At 39.4% G+C, this 19,182-nt stretch overlaps 1 protein-coding gene across 2 annotated transcripts in view; it reads right to left on the bottom strand.

The window, feature by feature from the left end:
- LOC146565377 (seizure protein 6 homolog) overlaps positions 1–19,182 on the bottom strand; it is a 97,246-nt gene that overhangs the window by 14,582 nt on the left and 63,482 nt on the right. For both annotated transcript variants that reach the window (XM_085288489.1, XM_085288490.1), the window contains exons 4-9: positions 13,254–13,446; positions 4,640–4,825; positions 3,532–3,700; positions 2,889–3,055; positions 2,604–2,798; positions 1,671–1,809 (exon numbers count right to left, since the gene is read on the bottom strand). In XM_085288489.1, the coding sequence (XP_085144615.1) occupies positions 1,671–1,809; positions 2,604–2,798; positions 2,889–3,055; positions 3,532–3,700; positions 4,640–4,825; positions 13,254–13,446 (1,049 nt within the window). The remainder of the gene's footprint in view (positions 1–1,670; positions 1,810–2,603; positions 2,799–2,888; positions 3,056–3,531; positions 3,701–4,639; positions 4,826–13,253; positions 13,447–19,182) is intronic.

Raw genomic sequence — 19,182 nt, 5'->3', positions numbered from 1 at the left:
CCAGGAACTCAGAGCCACATTCTTGGCTTTATTATAAGATAAGATAGAACTTTATTAATCCCTCGGGTGGGTTCCTCTGGGAAATTCGATTTCCAAAAAAGCACAGCACCGACAGAAGTTACAGAGTTATACACACACACATATATATAAATACAGAGACAATATAAATAAAATATACGAAGGGGATAAATAGAATAAATAGGAATAAAAATAAAAATACAAGTGAATTGCACATTTCAAGTATTGAGTCTATTGCACCGTTGACTATTTACAAAAGTATTGCACAAAAGGTAAATGTTTCACATTGTGTTACTGCCTGATTAAAAACATATGTAAAACAAATTCCACATAAGAAAAAATCTAAATTTAAATAGCTCAAATAATAAAATGCTGAGCAACTGACCAAACGTCAGTTATACCGCTACCGACTTAATGCACGGGATGTACAATAATGAATTGAAGATGGTGCATTAGTGCTGAATGTTAAACTAGCGAGCACTGTTCCCTATGCATCCACAAAAGTGACCATGAATGTCTTAACTGAAATGATGGAGTGATTTAAATCAGTGAAAAAGCTTCATGATTGCCGCCTCTGGCTGCTGTTCACTATGGTAGATTTGTAGTAATGATGGTGATTTGATTTGTTCTGGAGGTTGTCTATTAAGGACAGCTTGCAATCTGTCTGTACAGCCTCAGACTTCATTTCATAATTATGTCCTAATTTTATTACACTGTTCAGAAAGAATTATGAATATGGGAAATATGAAAAGTGAAGGGAACAAATTCATGCACGCATGCACAATTGACCACTCTGACCAACAGCTAGCAATTGCCACTGGTTGAGATTTGTCAGCGACTTTTTTTTTTTTTACAACCTCAGGCAGTATTCCCATTGGTTTATTTTTAACCTCTCTGTGCCCTCTTGTTTGCAAGTGCTTCAGGCAACAACAGGAATCACTTATGATGTAGTTTTGGTGCTTACGATAGGCTGCATGTGCAAGGCAATATTGTGGAAATCATTCAACCAAAGCAAAGGGATAAATCCATAAAAGATAACAAGACAGTGGCACAAGATATATAATTTTGCGGAGTTTTTTGTTTTTGAGAAAGGCTCCACGTACCATAAAGAAAAGGTTGTGCGATTATTTTCACTTCAGTTAAGATCAATTACTAGTGTAGACTGAAACAAAATGTGTGTGCATTCAGGGGACATTTGTGCATGAGTGACTGGTGAAGGTGAAACAGTGTGCCTGGATTTTGTGTGCGCATCTGTCTGTTTTGACATCTCTGTGCATTTGTGCTGAATTACAGTTGGGTAGGCTGAATAAGTGGCTCAGAGTAGTTGACTGCCAGAGCAGATTCATTTCAAAGCCAACTCTGAGGCAGACACCAGGGAAGTGAGAACAGGAAGGCTTACTGGCTAATCTGGTCAGAGAGCGAGCTGGAAGCAACACAGAATTCTTAATGTAGGGGATGTTGAAAAAAAAATCTAATTAGTGACTGCAACCACAGAAACACTTTCCTGTTCGCATTTTGTAGTGTGTTTGCGTAGATGAGACAAAGGATGGGAAAATAACCAAGAGGGGTGTGTGTGTTTATATCTGGAGCCTGACATCCTCTCTGACCTCCCTGAGTGATTTCTAGTCTTACACCTGGGTGCAGTCTCTTACACTTGGATGTCAAGCATGATCCGCTTGTCCTCTTCCACATGGATACCCCAGATGCAGTCCTGCCCCTTGTCGTAAGCCTCGGGCCAATTAGGAGACAACACAACACCAGCAGAGTCTGTGATCTCCCCGCTGCACACAGCTGCAACACACAAACAGTACAGGCTGAAAAAACCAATTGTAAAAGATTTGAAGATACAGGAAAGTAAGATGCAAATTAGAAATCAATTCACTCAAAATATATGTTGGTACATAGATAATTTTGTCTAGCTAGATTATGCCCGTGATCTTAGTGCTTAATAAAATACAGCTGAAATCAGGTGCTGTGCAAGCATCTTGGTGTGATCCTCGCAAAACTGCAAACTGACACTGAACCACTTGGTGACCATGACCCATACGAGCAGAAATTAAATTTTCTTATAGCTAGCTTTACTGGAGAGCTTTTCAATTTCACTCCGTTGCAGAATAACCATGAAGGCTTTAAAGACCAAGACTAAGGTCAGCATGTCATGTTTGTGTGTATGTGCATGTGGGAGGAGTGAAACAGAGAGGGGAAGGGAAGGGCTCAGGGTTGGGCCGCTATTAAATGTGATGCGTCGCCTGTGAACTGTGGCAGTTCTCATCTTAGGCCAGCTATTGTGCGCCTTTAATCTCGAGCACTTCGAAAATCTGCCCTGCGAGCGCACATTTCAAAGTAAATCGTTGTTACAGTTTTGAGAGAAAATTTATCACGGATCAGAGGAAAGCAGCTTAGGAAGATATAGTTAACTGTCACTGGTATTTAATATTAGAAAAACTAACTCCTGCAGTGATCAAGCAGACAATGAAAGCTTCGGGTCCTCGGGTCAATCTGATATTGCTCCAAGTTCTTCTCCAGTGGAAGCACTTTTATTTTATTTTTTTTATGCCCTGCAATCATGACATCTGTTAACTCACCCCTACAAGCTGGCTCGGTCTCATTCCACTGAGGGTTTTGTGCATCCACACACTCAATCACCACAGAGCCTTGCTCCAGTGTGTAGCCAGGGTCACATGAGAATTCGACCACTGCGCCCACACTGTAGGTGGAATCGCTGCTGCTGAAGTTCCCGTACTTCACAAAGGGCTCGTAGCACATCCCTTTCGCAAAAGCTGCAGACAGAGTGTATGACATTGAACATAAGTGACAAGGATGGTGCAAGATATTATTAGCAAACTCTGCATTCTGCCTCATCAGCTTGCCTTCGTATCTTATGGCTGCGCCGGTGGAGGTCATCGTCCCGTCTGTGGTGAACTCCACAAACAGATAACGTCCGGTACTGAGCACTCCCTCATTTGGCAAGTATTCAACTTCATAGGAGTCATACACAGGGGGAGAGTCTATGTTGTTGCCATTTTTTATTAGCAACCTAAAAAAAGAAAACAGGGAGAGAGCGCTGATGGGATTAAAATAGATGTTAAAGAAAGAAATTACAAGGTACCCGAGCCCTGCTCATTGTTCCAGCTGCAGCTGTAATAACTTTGTGATAACATTCTACACCTTGTAATGAGGTGAATGGGCATGCATGACAATTGCCATATGGATCAGTGGTTACAGAAGGATACATAATGCAATTGCAGTCTCCTACCTCTCACTACCTTCTGGTCCCCTCAATTCATTTGCCTGACAGAGCACACTTAAAGGATTATCATGATAAAAGGTCCTTTCAAATTCATCTGTCACTCCCTAAAGATTTTGGTCATTTATAGCCCTCGAGAATTTTAATCCTCCATCTGCAGGAATACTGTTATTCAGAGTTCAAAGCTCGACGCAACTCACATTTCCACACTATGCTCACATTTATTCTCAATGTGTGTTTTGATTTTAACAGCATACATAAACTACCTGTCATCATCTTCTGCCAAAGCCACCTTTTCAAAGTGAACGTGAAGCCGGTGGGCTTCAGGTGCCTCCAGAACCCAGTGGCAGGTCAGATTGTTGCTGTAGTTGCCAGGAAAACCAGGAGAGACGATGCGGCCATATGTGGCATTTTTTATCATTCCCCCACAGGATGCTGTATGAAAAGAAAAAGAAAAGAAAAGAAAAGAAAAAAGGACAAAGAGTAGGAAGTAAAAACTTGATGAAAAAAAAGTAATGATTCGAACTGTGGTAGGGGGATTTTGGAGAAAAGTCCCTGTCTGAGCACAGATTGCATCGATATGCAGTGGACTGTGGCTGAGCTACACCAGGCGGCTCTCCTGGGTCTAAGAGTGCCTGATTGTTTGTGAAGGTAAAAGCAAAACAGCGGCAGTAACACTATCAGTTTAGAACAGCTGCAGGCAGGCGCGGTGAAAGGCTGGAACTAGCAGATGAGTTTTTACCAGCAGGAGAAGGAGAGTCATGTGGCCCAGTTCTAATTAAGGCAGCCAGGTCCAATGGCCTTATTTTGCCCCGTCTCCAAAGAACAGCTCCCTGTGTTGCTAATCACATGCAAACACGCTCATTTGCCCTCCGAGTGTGACTCAGTAGGAGACAACACGGTGAAAGGCTCTGTTAATCAAAATTACCTGTTCTCTCAGAGAAAGCTGAAGAGAAACAGGCTTGTGTCTTTAAAATTGCGAGTTTCACTTTGCAAATTATTTTCCTTAACTCTTTTTTCTTTTAACTCTCAAATATAAGAATAATTAAATAATTATTAAAATTAATAGCAATACTTAGATGTTTGCTTTGAAAGCCTGGCAGTCAATGTTAACTACTTGAACATATTCACACTCACTGTCAGGCAACGAGCCTGAAGGTAATTTAGTTTACAAAGCAAAATTAAATATCAAACCAAATCACCCAACATTCCAATTAAGCTGAAGGGATAAGCCCATAACCCACTGTTATAGCGTTTAGATTTCATTTAGTTTAATTACATTCTTTGCAGTTTTATTGTTAGAGTATCAGTTGGGTGGGTGGGGGGATCTTGTTGCCCTGAAACTTGCCTATCCAGAAAACGAATTTGCCTTACCGACACATCGGGGTTCTTTTCCACTCCAGTAAGGCGTGGTTGCATTACGACAGGTGAGCATTTTTGGACCCTGCAACTTGTATCCAGTGAAACAATTGAAATAGGCTTCTCCGCCGGGATGCAGGTGCGTCACTGAAACCTCTCCACCAGCAGGCTCTTTGGGGAATGCACAACTCAGCACAAAGGCTGCAGAGGAAGGAGTCAAAAATAGAGGGAAAGGGAAATGAAAGTGCTCTTATGAATACATTATAATTTGATCATTTTTGTTGCAATGTATCGATTTATAAAGTTCAGTATGTTATACAGTAGTGATAGGAAAGAGAGACAGAGAGACAAAGCATGTTTATACTATAACACCAGTAATTGCATTTTAATGTAACTGATTTCACCATTACCAGCTGTGAAATCACAGCACAAATAACTAAATGCATCATTTTGGGAAAGGACATGCTTGGTCTAAGTTATTTTTATTTATTTATTTTAATTTAGCATTTAGAAAAATCATTTTCCAGGGTTTTTCAGCCTTTTATTTGTCTGAGCACAATCCAGTCCTGGACCAAACTGCCAACAATGTTAACTGGCTGCACAACATAATCCTCTATGTTCTGCATTGTGTATTCATTGTTGACCAAGTTGTCTCTCCTCCAAACCACTGCTGAAGACCCATAAATATTTAAATCCAAAATGATTGTGAATTTGTGCAAATGAATCTGTCTCTGTCTTCCTGTTTCTCTTCAACATGCAATTAAAGAAGTTATTAGAACCAGCCTTCAGATTTGTTTATATACACTACATCTTTTAATTGTAGTTTACCAGTACAAACAGTATGCAAATGTACAGAGACATGTTCTTGGCACTAGAGTAATTATCATCACTGTGTGGTTTGGTGTATAGTTGCTGCAGATACTTTGACAAATGGATGCATGGTTGGTCGGATGAACATCATAGTGGGTCTGTAACGTTAGGCTGAGGAATAGCCTCTATAGTGGTTGTCAAAGAGTTGCGATTGCAGCGGGGTAAGATCAATGTTCCCAGACTTGCTATGCATTGTTGTCCTGTTCCCTTTTTAAATAAATGGTGTAGGACGGCATGGAGTTCACTTTGATAATGAAGTAAGCTAACCAAGTCTTTAATGGAAGCTATTAAACAACCTTCTCTTCCTGTCTAATAACCACACTGTTCTACCTCATTAGTGTAGGCACTTTAATGGCCAGACTAAAACTTTTAAACTTCTGGAAATGTGTGAACAACAGAATATAATTGGACGCACTATGGCTTGTGCTACAATAACAGTGTGATTGTGAGACTGCAGAAGTACAGAAAGCTAGAAGCCTTGTATAACATGCTTTAGCTTAATGGAGCGGATGCAAAAGCTAAACAAATGCTAACAGGCAACGATAACAAAGCAAAGGGCAGCTGGTAGTCATGTGTTTGTTAAAACTGTCTTGCTGAAATCATATTTGCAGCCTTAAAGTCTTAAATTACAGCACAATGGCCAAAATTAATAATAATGATAATATATGGTAAAGGTAGCTTGCTCACAGTTAAGTGAATTGTATAACACTCATAATTTTAATATATATTTGCATGATTTCACAAATGGCTACGTAACATCAAAAAAGTACGTTTACATCAAGAAATGGGTTTATCTTCAATATATCGAGTCTAATTTGGTTCAAATACAAAAAAGCACAGATACAGGATCCTCAATAAAAGAGCTACAAGACTGGCATCTTAACATGGTGTGTTTAGTACTAGAGCAGTAGCCACATGTATAAAGCAATAGCACACACTTCATAGACAGGGTTGTTGGCCCACCTCCACAAAAGCAGGGCAAGTGGAGGTTAAACAGTGCAAACAGATTAGACAATATGCAGCAGGTTGGATTTGAAGCGCTTTCATTTCAACCAAGTCATTTGGACATGAAAAAACATCACTTTAGTGATGTTTTCTACCATTACCTTGAAGCTAAATTGTCTATTCAAAAAAAAAAAGTCATTCTATCAATCTTTGAACTTGAACTCGAGGGAAAACAGCCCTAAATGCATAACGGCCATAAAGGTTTGTGAAACTACTGACTTATGTGTTTCTTTTACACAAGCCACTGGTTTCTACCATAATGAAACCGGCCTTTGCGTTGCAGTAAATCAGTGAGCCACAGGGACGAGGTACACTGCCCCTGGGTCATCCATTCCATTCATAGTTTATCACTAGCTCCAATGAACCTAGTTATTGCCATTATCATAGCAGCATTTACATCCCTATTGAGCATGCAGTGGGAGAGCCAGAGGCAAAAATTGTGGAGCCAATTCCTGAAGTATTAAATTACGTGCTGCCTCCATTCCAGTAGATGTGGTGCTGGGCCATAAAGTCTGATTGTTTCACCATTAGAAATAATAGATCCACAGTGCAGACAGCCAGGAAGATTAGCTGATGGTGCTGTAGAGCCACAGGAAACAGATGTGAAGCGTATGTCTTTAGTTATTGTTTTCTTGTAGTGGGGAGGAAATAGTCATAGTCATAGTAATACTCATGTAAACCCACAGTAGTACAGTACATGCATAAGCTAGTTGCAAAAGTATCATTAGAATATTCAAATTCTCTCATTAAAATATTGTTTATTACCTTTTAAATACCACAGATTTACTGTACGATTGTGGTAAAAAATAATGCAGACTCTCACCCAGGAAAAACTCAAACTCTGATGAACAAAAAGACATAAATATTACACTGGCTCAGTATTTTTTTTTTTAACAAAAGTGATGCCAAAATGCAGAGGCAGTGTAGGTGACAAACTGAGTACACCCAACAACTGAATAGCTTGTAAAGTCATCTTTATCACCAACTACTTGATGTAACCATTTTCTGAATGACTTTATCAGTCTCTCACTTTGTTGTGGAGGAATTGGCCCACTGTCTTTTACAACATTGCTTCAGTACATCGAGGTTTGTGGGCATTTGTTGCGTTGCGTAGGATCATTGTCCTGTTACGTCACAGGATTTAAGCCAAGTTTTAAATGCTAGATAGATGACTCTAGAATATGTTGGTTTATAGCCAAACATCTCCACTTTGGTCTCGTTTGCCTGAAGGACATTATTCCAGAAATTTTGTGATTGTTCAGATGCAGCTTTGCAGTCCTATGCCATGTTACCATGGTCTTTTAGAGAAAAGAGGCTTTCTGCTGGCAAGCCTTCCAAACAAGTCATGTTCAGTCTTTTGTAATTATGCTTTCATGACCTTTGGCATTTAACTCCTGCTAACAGAGGCCTATTGAGTCTGAGATGTAGCTGAGCAGATCCTTAAAGTTGCGAGGTGGACCCTCTTGTTTGTCCAGCAAATCCCACAGGTGCGTAACTTGATTGAGAACTAGGGAATTTGGCGGTCAAAATCTCAGACTCATTGCTGTGCTGAACCATTTTTTGTTCTTGGCAGGGCACAATATCCTGCTGAAAGAGGCCACACCCATCAAGGAGTACCTTTTCCATGATAGGGTGTACATGGTCTACAACAGTGGGTAGGCAGGTGGCACGTATTAAAGTAACATCCATGTGGATGACCCAAGGTTTACTAGGTTTACTAGCAGAACGTTACTCAGAGCATCACACTGCCTCCACTGACTTCTTCCCATAGTGCATCCAGGTGTCAGGGGTTCCCAAGGTAATGTGATTCATCAGACTAGGCCACCTTCTTCCATTGCTCCATAGTCTAGCTCTGATGGTAAATGGTAAATGGCCTGTATTTGTATAGTGCTTTACTAGTCCCTAAGGACCCCAAAGCGCTTTACACATCCAGTCACCCACCCATTCACACACTGGTGATGGCAAGCTACTAAGCTTGTAGCCACAACCACCCTGGGGCGCACTGACAGAGGCGAGGCTGCCGGACACTGGCGCCACCGGGCCCTCTGACCACCACCAGTAGGCAACGGGTCAAGTGTCTTGCCCAAGGGCACAACGGTCGAGACTGTCGGAGCCGGGGCTCGAACCGGCAACCTTCCGATTACAAGGCGAACTCCCAACTCTCGAGCCACGATCGCCCCATGATGATCAAGTTCCCATTTGTTGACACTGTCAACAGCGGACTGGGATCAGCGTTGACTGGTTTGCAGCTATTCAGCCCCGTACACAACAAATTGGGATGCACTTCTGTCAGTATTCTGACACCTTTCTATCAGAACTAGCATTAAGTTTTTCAGCAGTTTCAACTACTACTTATGTTAGATCGGATCATGTTGTATTCCATGACCCTATCAGTACCCAGGACCTGGTTCACCACTGTTCCTTCTTTGGACCACTTTTGAGTTCGTCTAGCCCTCACAATTTAGCCCTTTTCAGACTTAAATACTTACACTCACCCATTTTTCCTGTTCCTAACACATCAACCTTGAGGACAAAATATTCACTTGCTCCCTAATATATCCCACTCACTAACAGGTGACATGATGAAGCGATAATCAGTGTTACTATTGTCAGTGCTCATAATGCTATGCCTGATCGGCAGATATTACAATGGATGATGTCAAAATGAAGCGTTCCTGACAAAAATGCCACACTATATGGAATAAAATGTCACTTTAGTAAATATTAAAAATAGAAGAGGAAAAGTAGCTCAAAACACTTCTGGATTTTTACACTGTACCTTGTCGCAAGCAATATATAACCATAAGGAACATGGGCACATGCTAATTGTCTTTTTTTATTTTTATTTGTCTTTTATTTTATTTTTATTTTTGTCAGTATTACAAAAAAACATTCTTGCCATTCTTTCCTCACTCACTCTCTCTTTTATTCTCTTTCTCTGTGCACAAGCTGTGGATTTGTACTGTCTTTATTGAATATAAAGTATGCTTTTTATTTTGCTTCCTGCCCTTTCACACCTACATGTTGGCACAAAAAACAAAAAACAAACTTGAATTTCAAATGTGGAACTCTAAATGTGTATTTGGGATCCAATAATGAGTTCCCCGTTCTGCCGTCCTCTATCGACATTTACTTAAGATCAACCTTCGAAAACATTTAAAGAAAGTAAACATTTCCCAAAAGAACGCCTGATGCGACACCTGCATGCACTCACACATTCCTTCCATTAATGAGCCTCATTCAGCTGTATGCACATTTTTCATCTGCCTGAGTACTTCAAATTGAGAATGCTGCTCTTCAACCAATGATGGACAAATGTTGTTGACTAGGGCACAATAGATGAGCTGAGGAAGCTAGTAATAGTCAGTTACCCACAGTGTATTTGGCCAAACAAATAAAATGCATTTCAATTTAGCTCTAATAAACGCTTACACTCCTGTATGCGTTGCCTGAATCCCTTCAGGTGGAGAGCTGGAATAGGATCAAAAATGGCAGCAGATAATGAAATGAGGTGACAGAAAACACAACACAGATAATGAATGTAGTGTAGATTGTTATTATATATAATGGCACGATATTTGGAAAATATTATCCATTGTGTGTTACACTGACATTTAGAGTAAAATGTGCAAGAAGCGAAGATTCCATGGCAATGATTAGTCATCTTTATAGTCAGTTATTGGTTTAATATACAGATATAACATCAGTCGCTCGGCTTGTAGGCGACATGTGGGAGAGTGTGGCCGTCAATATATATCTAAGCCACATGACCTGGCTGTGCATCAAAGCATTACCTTTTATAGAAACATCAATAGTGTTGTCTCTGGTAAAGTGCCTCACTTGTACAAAGCCAGACGATAGTTCCGCAGTGATATAGCCTATTGATATTTATGTGGTTTGGTTAAAGCCTCAATCGAAATGGCCATTTACTCAATAAAGGCTATTAAAAAGCAATAACTTTGAACTAGAGACAAGAATCTTATCAATGCTACTTAGAACAGGTGGCATGTGCTGGATTGCTACCAGCGGCAGGGGTCCTCTGACCACATCTCTTGTCGTTGCAGGTTTTAAGTTAAAAACAATGAATAATTACTGTGAAACACCGCTGCCATCAGCAGCATGGATTACTTCATACAGCTAAAAACTCCTAGCTCACCATACAATTATTATATCATCATCTCAATGCTAAGAGGTTGTAAATAATTTCAATCAAACATTTTGGAATCAAATAAGGCTTTGACAGTATTACATTTAATATTACAGACATTACATCGGTATTATATTTAATTCAGACAAAATTCTTTATGTATGTTATAGATATAAAATAGCCGAAAGGTGGGCTTTACTTTTACTCATCAGCAGTAAGTTTTCAGAAAGCAGGGATGGGTTTGGGATAAAATAAGTCATAATCCTTACTTGCACTGTAGTATGCAATTTCATTTTTAAAACTTAAATTTAAACCGATTCTTCTCATTGAAAGAGCAAGATCATAAATTTTTCACATTGTTATTTTATATTAAACAGCAATGCCTTACTGAAAAATTAAATTGTTTTCAGTTTAATCCTACAGAGACTAGATGCCTGAATTTGAAAAAAAAATTGTATTGGTGGGTGCTTATTTCGTTGTGTGCATTTTTTTTTAATTGACCCAACTCCTTTATTATTAATACCAAAACTGTACACTAATCAGCCCCAGCATTAAAACCTCTAACGTCATATAGCGTTCCCTGTTGTGCCTCCAAAGCAGCTCTAACTCACTGCAGCATGGCAATGAAACCTACGCCGGCATCATGCAGAGTCTGGCACACAGCACTGGCAGAAGCTCTTTTGCGTTCTGTGGGTTTGTGGGCCGGAATCTCCATGGATTTGGGCTTGATCCACAGCATGTCGTTGATGCTCATTCAGATTGCTCAATCACATCAGATCATATTCATTTCATCTGTCACCGGGTTTCATGTAATGGCTAATCTGTGCATTAGAAAAAGTAAAAGAAAAATCCCTAACTGTAAGTATTTTTTCGGATTTTTCCTTTTTTAACAAAATCAGTTTTTAAGGAGAATATTTGAACAATCGAGACATACATTCTCTTAAGATGATATTATTAACTATACTTTCAATTCTAGATAAGATCACAAACATATGTGGGGGTATTGAGAAAAAGACGCTGATAAGAACATATGAGGAGAGTGGTAAGCCCCTCTTCATTCCCACACTTTATGTTCTCTTAACATAAACAGTAAAAAACACTAAGTTATTTTCCAAGTGTCAAACAGCTCTTGTTATAGACAGATACATCAGTCTGCCATCACAAGCTCGTGCTGTAGCAAATATTAATTACAGACGAGCTGAGATGCGTCTCTCCACAGTTCTATCTGCTTCTCCACGCTTGTCCAATTACATTTCTCACAGTCCATTGTAAAGGACAAGAAGATACCCCGCTTGCAAAGCAGAAGAACACAAATTGAAATATCTTCCGTGACTCCGATATGTCTAATCTTCATGAAATCTGCTCCTGCTATTTTTCTCATTAATGTAGCTGAATTTGTTCCATCAACTTTCAAACCAAACAGGTTTTTAGACGGACAAGGCTGCATGTGTGATCATTTTTTTGATACATTGTTGGCAAAGAAGTATAACACGGAAGCCTATTATGTTAAATTGTTTTCATAGTGGGCAGGAATTTTGGGAAAAAATGCCCTGCTAATGTTAAAACTGAGAAGCACAGCAAAATGTTGACTTATTTTGGTGCAATATAGGATAATATAGAAATTAATTGTTTGTTTTTTACAGCAAATACAGCATGCATAATTTCAATGCCAAGGTGGAGGTATGCTATTCACTTAAGGATGTCCTGTATATTATAGAGTACATTATGTATTCAATGTTATTTTTTGTACTTTTGCATTTGCATTGCATTACTTCAATTGAGTTTGAGGTGTTTAAACAATGCAAAATCCAAATGGGACAGGTAAAGGTGAAAAGTGTACCAACTGATATAAAATAATACTCATATATATTTCAACTGTTTATCACCATGTGTTCCCAGCTATACATCACCCTGTATGTTCTGTGGTGACCCTTCACTGTCATCATTCGGCCTGACCTCACAGTGATATTCAAACATCCAACAGCGATGGGCTGATTTATCTCCCATCAGCCGCACAGTTCTGATGGCCCCTTTCATTTTCTAGCTGATGAAAGTACCACAGTAATGTGGTAGAATGAATTGTCCACCAGCGACCACCGTCAGCTCAAATCGATGGGGCATGTAATTGGCGGCCACTTTGTGTGATTGCTAAGATAAACAGACATTGTTACAGACATAGAAGATCAATGTCACACACAAAATAAGCGAGGGAGAGGTTGGAAATTATAGGCCATTATATTCACCAACAACACAGTAACTATTTCTACTGACAGGATTTGCGGCTGACACACCAGATACTACTTTATTACACTTAATGATTCTTTACAAATGTGATCCGTGAAATGGCAAATGAAAAAATTTAAATGGAAAAGGCACATACACATCATTGCCCAGCTGAAGGTCAACAGATAGTGTTTTGAAATAGAGCAATTTTAAATGCAATTAGTCAACCATTTTGCAGCCTCTCACCAGCTCTGCACCATCTTTGCTTGAGGATAAGCATTACCTGATAGAAAGCTGCTGCTTAACAATAAGCTGTTGTCATGTTTAATGTAACGTGTTTGAATGATGTGGCACCAAAGCTAGTAATGTATAGCTTCTGCTCACCTTGGTAATGGAGTAGGAGATATGCTGAATTGCGGCGTTTCTCACTACGGAGACTGATAGAGATCTGGTTGCTCCAGCTGCGTAGCACTAAGCCAGTCATCAAGACCGACTCATTGGCAAGGATGAAGGGTTCTTGACCTCCTGTATCCTCCACGGTCACCTGCTCTCCTTCCAACACGCTCACATTTAGCACCTAAAAAAACACACCCATGCAATAAGATTAAACAACAGCTCTCACTGGTGCAATTTCACAAAACAAAAAAAACAATTTTCCAACAGAACTGCAAAGGCTCTTATTAGACCAACACATTATCAAATGTTACATTGCATACATATTATTTTCAGTACTAGTTTGAGCATATGTATTCACCCTTAATATTCCCCCTCAGAAAACATGTTTGCTTTCATTTCTTTGATAACCTGCAGCTGGGATGAAAACATATTTTTGACTAATAGTAGAATCTATCTGAGTCATTCCACTAATGGTTTGTTGCACAATTCCTCTTCTTCTATGTTTTCTGCCTGCCTGCAGAACAGTCTGTTAGCAACGCCTTATGTCTTGGGTTCAGAATCTGCAGCTAAATTTGGCAAAGGAATCAGGACTACTGTATGTAGTAAAACGGTCTGTGTAAAGACATTTGGAGCATCATTTATTTAATTATTGGCAGAAGTCAAAAAGGAAAATAAAAATCCAACAACAGATCCTAATCATCATTCTATATGATAATAAAAGATGGTACATTCATCACTGGGTTTTGCTAGAACATTATGTCATTGTAGGTTGATGGGATTTTATAATTCATTGTTCTTCTCATCTGACACACATATTGTTTAGTCTGTCATGGTCCCTGGGTCTTGATGCCAGGGTTTGAGTTTTGCATAGTTTATGGTTCTTTGAGTTTTGCATTATTCATGCTGAAGTTTGGTTCTTGCTAGCTTACCTTAGAGTCCTAGTAATTATTTGGTTCCTTGCTTGTTATTTTCTTCCCCTCCCCTGTGTCCTGTATATATATATTCTTCTATCATCATTTGACTTTTTTCTACTTTTTTAAATTGGCTTTTTATTTTTAGTCAGCTCTTGGTTTTCCAGATAAGAGTTGTTGCCTTTTGCTTTCTCTCGTGTTGTATTTAGTTTTACTTTCTCGCCTATCTCGTTGCGTTGATTGTCATCCCCTGTTCTTGTTCCAGAGCTGTTTCCACTCCCATTATTAGTTCTCAGTTTGCCCTTGTATAAATTCCTGCGTCTTCTATTTGTTGTTTATCATGTTGTGCACATCAGTTATAGCTGGGTTTCTTTTTCTGACCACTTGGAAAATGCAAGTCTAATCTTGCCTTTCAGCACTATTTTTGGTCTCGACCAGTCTCTGGTTCACTATGTTCTAAAGCTAATTGCTGTTTTCTTTAGGTTGTAGAGTACGCTGAGACATTGCTCTGAAAACCGCTGCCATAGAAAACTGAAGCGCAACAGGATGTTGGTGGCCAAGCAGCTAAATAATCTTAAGTAATTCTATACAGTAATCTGTAAAATTAAACCACTCCTCGTGTCTTTCTTGTTTTTGAAGTGGTCTTGAACAATAGTTCTTCAGGCTTTCTAAAGATCTTTTAAAGTTATTCTTCGAACATTGGCTGCTTTTTCCTTCATATTCAGTCAAGTCTTTGCACCCAACCATTTTCAGAGGAAATGTGTTTGTTTGTTTGTGTCATGATCCTGGGTCCTTTTGACCCAGCGTTTTGTGTTTTCTCTTCGCGATTTTGGTTCTGTTCTCTAATTGGTGTTTACCCTGTTCCCCCCGTGTGTTCCTGTTTTATTGTGAAGGTCTGCATCTTATGTGAGTGTTTTCAGTTTGCCTCCCTGGTCTCGTCATGTTAATCACTCCCAGCTGTGTCTCCCACCTGTGTGTAATCTCCCTGTGTTCTGAGTGTATTTAAGTTGTATTTTCTGTCTTAGTAATCGCTGGTTCGTCTGTGTTTCCCCGGACCTCCCTGCACCGTCATTCCTGGTTTGTGTTGTTAGTTTACCCAGTTTAGGTTTCGGTTTCATGTTCACACCCCGTTGCTGTTTGTACCCACTGCTGTAAATAAACACTCACCTGCACCAGAGCTGCCGCCTTTTGGGTCCTTACTACAAATCCACACGGCTTGCCCCGCAAACCGTGACAGTTTGTTTGATTGTTAAGCCATTTAATACTGAACTATGAATTATTCAAGCATGAAGGAGGCACCTAAAATCAGTAGATGAACCTGTTTTGTGTCTACACATAATAGACAACCTAGCAAAGCGACACTCACAGGTTATATCTTTTGGACCTTTGTTATTAGTAGCATGTCGCAAAAACATATATTTTTTTCCATGTCTTTAGTTGAATCTACAAAAAATAAAGATGACACAGTTTGTGTCATTGTATTTTTGCACCAACAAGGTGATTGCCAAAAGATATGGCATTGGTGTCCAGTGTATCCTTAAAAATTCGAAGGAAACTGTACAAGTGGAGGATAAAAGGAGTGTCAGGCTGAAAAACTATTGGGAGCGCATGAACTGTATCTGAAAGTCACATCTTTAAGCAACAAACAATTAAGCAATGATCTGACACTAGTTCTTTGGTTTATCAGTCTACTGTTCGTCAAAGGATCATTAGAAATAGTCTTACTGGAAAGGTGGCTGTCAAGAAACTATGAAAAACTATGAGAAAAGACTAAGTTCTGCCAAGAACACAAGAAGAAGAACAACACAAGAGATGTTCACAAACTTAAGCTTGGTAAAACTTTGTGAACTGTTGCTGTAACTCTAAACTTTTGCCTTATATACTTTCATTTATGTTTGCATATGTTTAAATAAATGTCTTCTGAAATATCTTCCCATTTTCCGAGCCATGTATAAAACTCAAGAGGTCGGCACAGTATGTGAAACTGAATGCTGTCACAGGTAGTGGGCTTAGGTTTCAGGTATGTCATGAGGCAAAAAAAAGGTTGCCCTAGGCTATGTTGCAGGATTGTTAGTGCAGCAGCTTGGAAAAGCTGAGACAGTGGGCAAGATGAGTACTAGTCACACGATGGTAGCAAAATGAATTTGGTCACGTAGACAAACTGTCACTCAGTCGAGGAGGTGCTGACAATGACTGCAGAGAGGCTGATGGACGCTGCAAGCCTGAGCTTAGAGGTGACTTCTTCCGGAATTATCCATGAGATCAGCCACTTTGATTAGATTTTTTTTAATCAATGCCAGATTTAAACCCAATCTCTGAAGGTTTTCTGGGATACAAGGTGCACAACAAGCAGTCAGTCATCAGGTCAAAGATGCCAAGATGCTTTTTTTTTTGGAGTTGCATAGTTGCATGTGCCTTAAATAGGAGTGTCACAGTGAGTAATAAAAGAATGAAACGTGACTTTAGAATCAGATTCTCAATTCCTCAAGGGTAATGAGAATGACAAGGCTGTGGGCACAGTGTTTTTGGAAATCAGATTATTTAGGTTATTTGACTGTTTTATAACCTAATAATTCTCCCTACAGGCTCACAGGAGAGCACAGTAATTCTCCTTGATTTTAACAGTCACACTGATATATTCAAAGAATGAGACTGAAACGTAGTCAATGTGGAATTGCAATTTAGCCTGTCAAATTTAGCAAATGAGAGCCGTAGAAAACAGATGTGAATGATGTCATCTTAACTGCATTGTGTTATTATGTACATTTAATTGTGCAGTTACAGTTATTGAGGAAACTATAATTAATTTGTAGTTACTAATCAGATAGTGGCGATTCCCAGATGCACAGTTGTTCCAGGTAAAAGCACATGCAAAATGTAAAGTTCACTCTGTGAGATAAGAAGTCTTTCTGTGCTATAAATACAATAATTTCCTTCTGAAATGAGAAAAAAAACCCTCTAGTATATACTGTACAGTGTAAAACATTACACAATCCCACTGGTTTACTTTAGTGCATCATTTTTTTGTCACCAATGTGTTTTGTCCTGGCTTTCAGACGTTTGATGTTGATGCCTTAAAAAAAGATTAACACTTGCTGTGACACCTTTATTGCAACTCACAATAAAAGTGTCTTAACAGAGGAGACATCCATATAGTGGCTTCCAGAGCACAATGAAACAAACACTTTCGTAGCATACTTACTCTCACTATCATGGGCTTGTGGTGGACCTGCTAGAAAAGCTCTGATTTATAAATGTTGCTTTGTCTATGGTGCAGAACATTAAATATTAAAAATTTTTATTTTTGTCATTTTTAATATTCACTTAAGAGCTTTTTGTGGCTTTGTTTAAAAACAGCATTTGAATTCACTGAAACACAGAAGATAATTTGATTGTAAATTGGATTCTTAATTATTTGATGTCCACCTTGGATACGGTATCGACAGTAGTCTTTGATACTGCAACAACTTATCATATTCAGTGAGCAGAACAAGATTGCGGATCTGTGACTACTTGGTTTACATATATCAGGGAGGCTTATGAAGGATAGGTGAGCAGATAGTGGACAGAGAACATTTGGACTGATAGATAGCTCAGCCCCAGAGGGCCCTATCATCTGTCATCCACCCTGGGACCTGTCAGTGCACCCAGCAACAGCTGTCCTGCCTCAATTATGAATCATTGACCATGTCAGGAGACATCAGACTACCTTATCTTCTCCAGTGCTACAGCCAAATGCCCACAGGGACTCACTGTCTCACTCACACTCACACTCACACACACATACACCACACACACACATACACTTGTATGTGTGTGTGTGGAAGAGCACACACACATGCGTGTTCCTCTGGACTGTAATGAGAGCAGTATTATGGTAAGTCCTAGCTGGAATCCCTGCCTCAGCAGACACATTTGTGTGGCCAGGGATTTGGCTGACCAAGCACACTTCTGCACCAACCACATCATTATCACAGGGTGCCATCTATACAGTATGGTGTTCCATTTTCAGAATTATGTTGAGAGAGGACAGAATATCTTTCTTTTTCTTTTTTTCTTTCTTTTTTTCATGAAATAAGCTCAGGGCAATAAAAGAAATGCAACACCGACCTTGGATAAGGTGCACTTTCTCTAGTAGCATTATCTTTCTCCCAACCCATGGTCCAATATTTTTCCAGAGACAAATCAAAATGAGAGGACTAGAGAAGAGAAGGTCACCCCTCTCCTCTACCCTGTGTCTTTTCAAACCACTGTAATGAACACACTATCCTGCAAGGCTACAGTACAATTGTGAGGCCTAGAATTGCACTTGGAATACTAACTATGAAAGAAAATGTCCATTATAACGTTCAAAAAGACAATGATATTTGTAGGACTGAACACCTTGATCTTGCTGTGTAGCCCTGTAGGACAAGGAGCTTTCTTTGAACTGTACTATTGTGTGCGTCAACAGTGTGTAGGGGTGTTATCACATTTGAACAGAAAACAGCCAAACACAGAGTTCATGCAGTGATTGCGTCATACTGTACAGTTAATCTAATACTAAATATAAACTAAATAATCCATATTATAAAGCCAGGAGTTATTTCAAACTTTGATATTTATGTTTAAAAATGTAAAGTACAAATGCAGTTTGGACAAAACCCAAATGTTTCTCCTGGTGTCCTAAAATAGACACTATATCAAACCAATCTGACTTCATACACGTGAGATATGGGCATTGTTCACTAATTTATTCATTTATCTGCAAAATGAGTTAACTGTCCACAGAGGCTTGCTCTCACTGATATTTTATTGTTGAAAACATCTGGTGGCAAAAAGTAATGAACATTTACACTGACTCACAGGAGCTATTGCTTATGCAGAAATGAGCTGTATGTAATCAAAATGATACCGCTATACATGGAAATTAAATGACCCTGCCGCTGGGGGCAATAAATCAACAGCCACTGGACTCACCAGCTGCAGTATCATAATTACTATGATAAAATCCCCTGGCTTATAAA

Source organism: Mchenga conophoros, linkage group LG10, assembly GCF_057382185.1.
Source record: "Mchenga conophoros isolate Kocher_MC1m ecotype Shallow Benthic linkage group LG10, M_conophoros_male_GT1.1, whole genome shotgun sequence".
Taxonomy (NCBI): domain Eukaryota; kingdom Metazoa; phylum Chordata; class Actinopteri; order Cichliformes; family Cichlidae; genus Mchenga; species Mchenga conophoros.
Note: the sequence above shows the minus strand (reverse complement) of the source record. Positions and strands in the feature narration are given on the sequence as shown.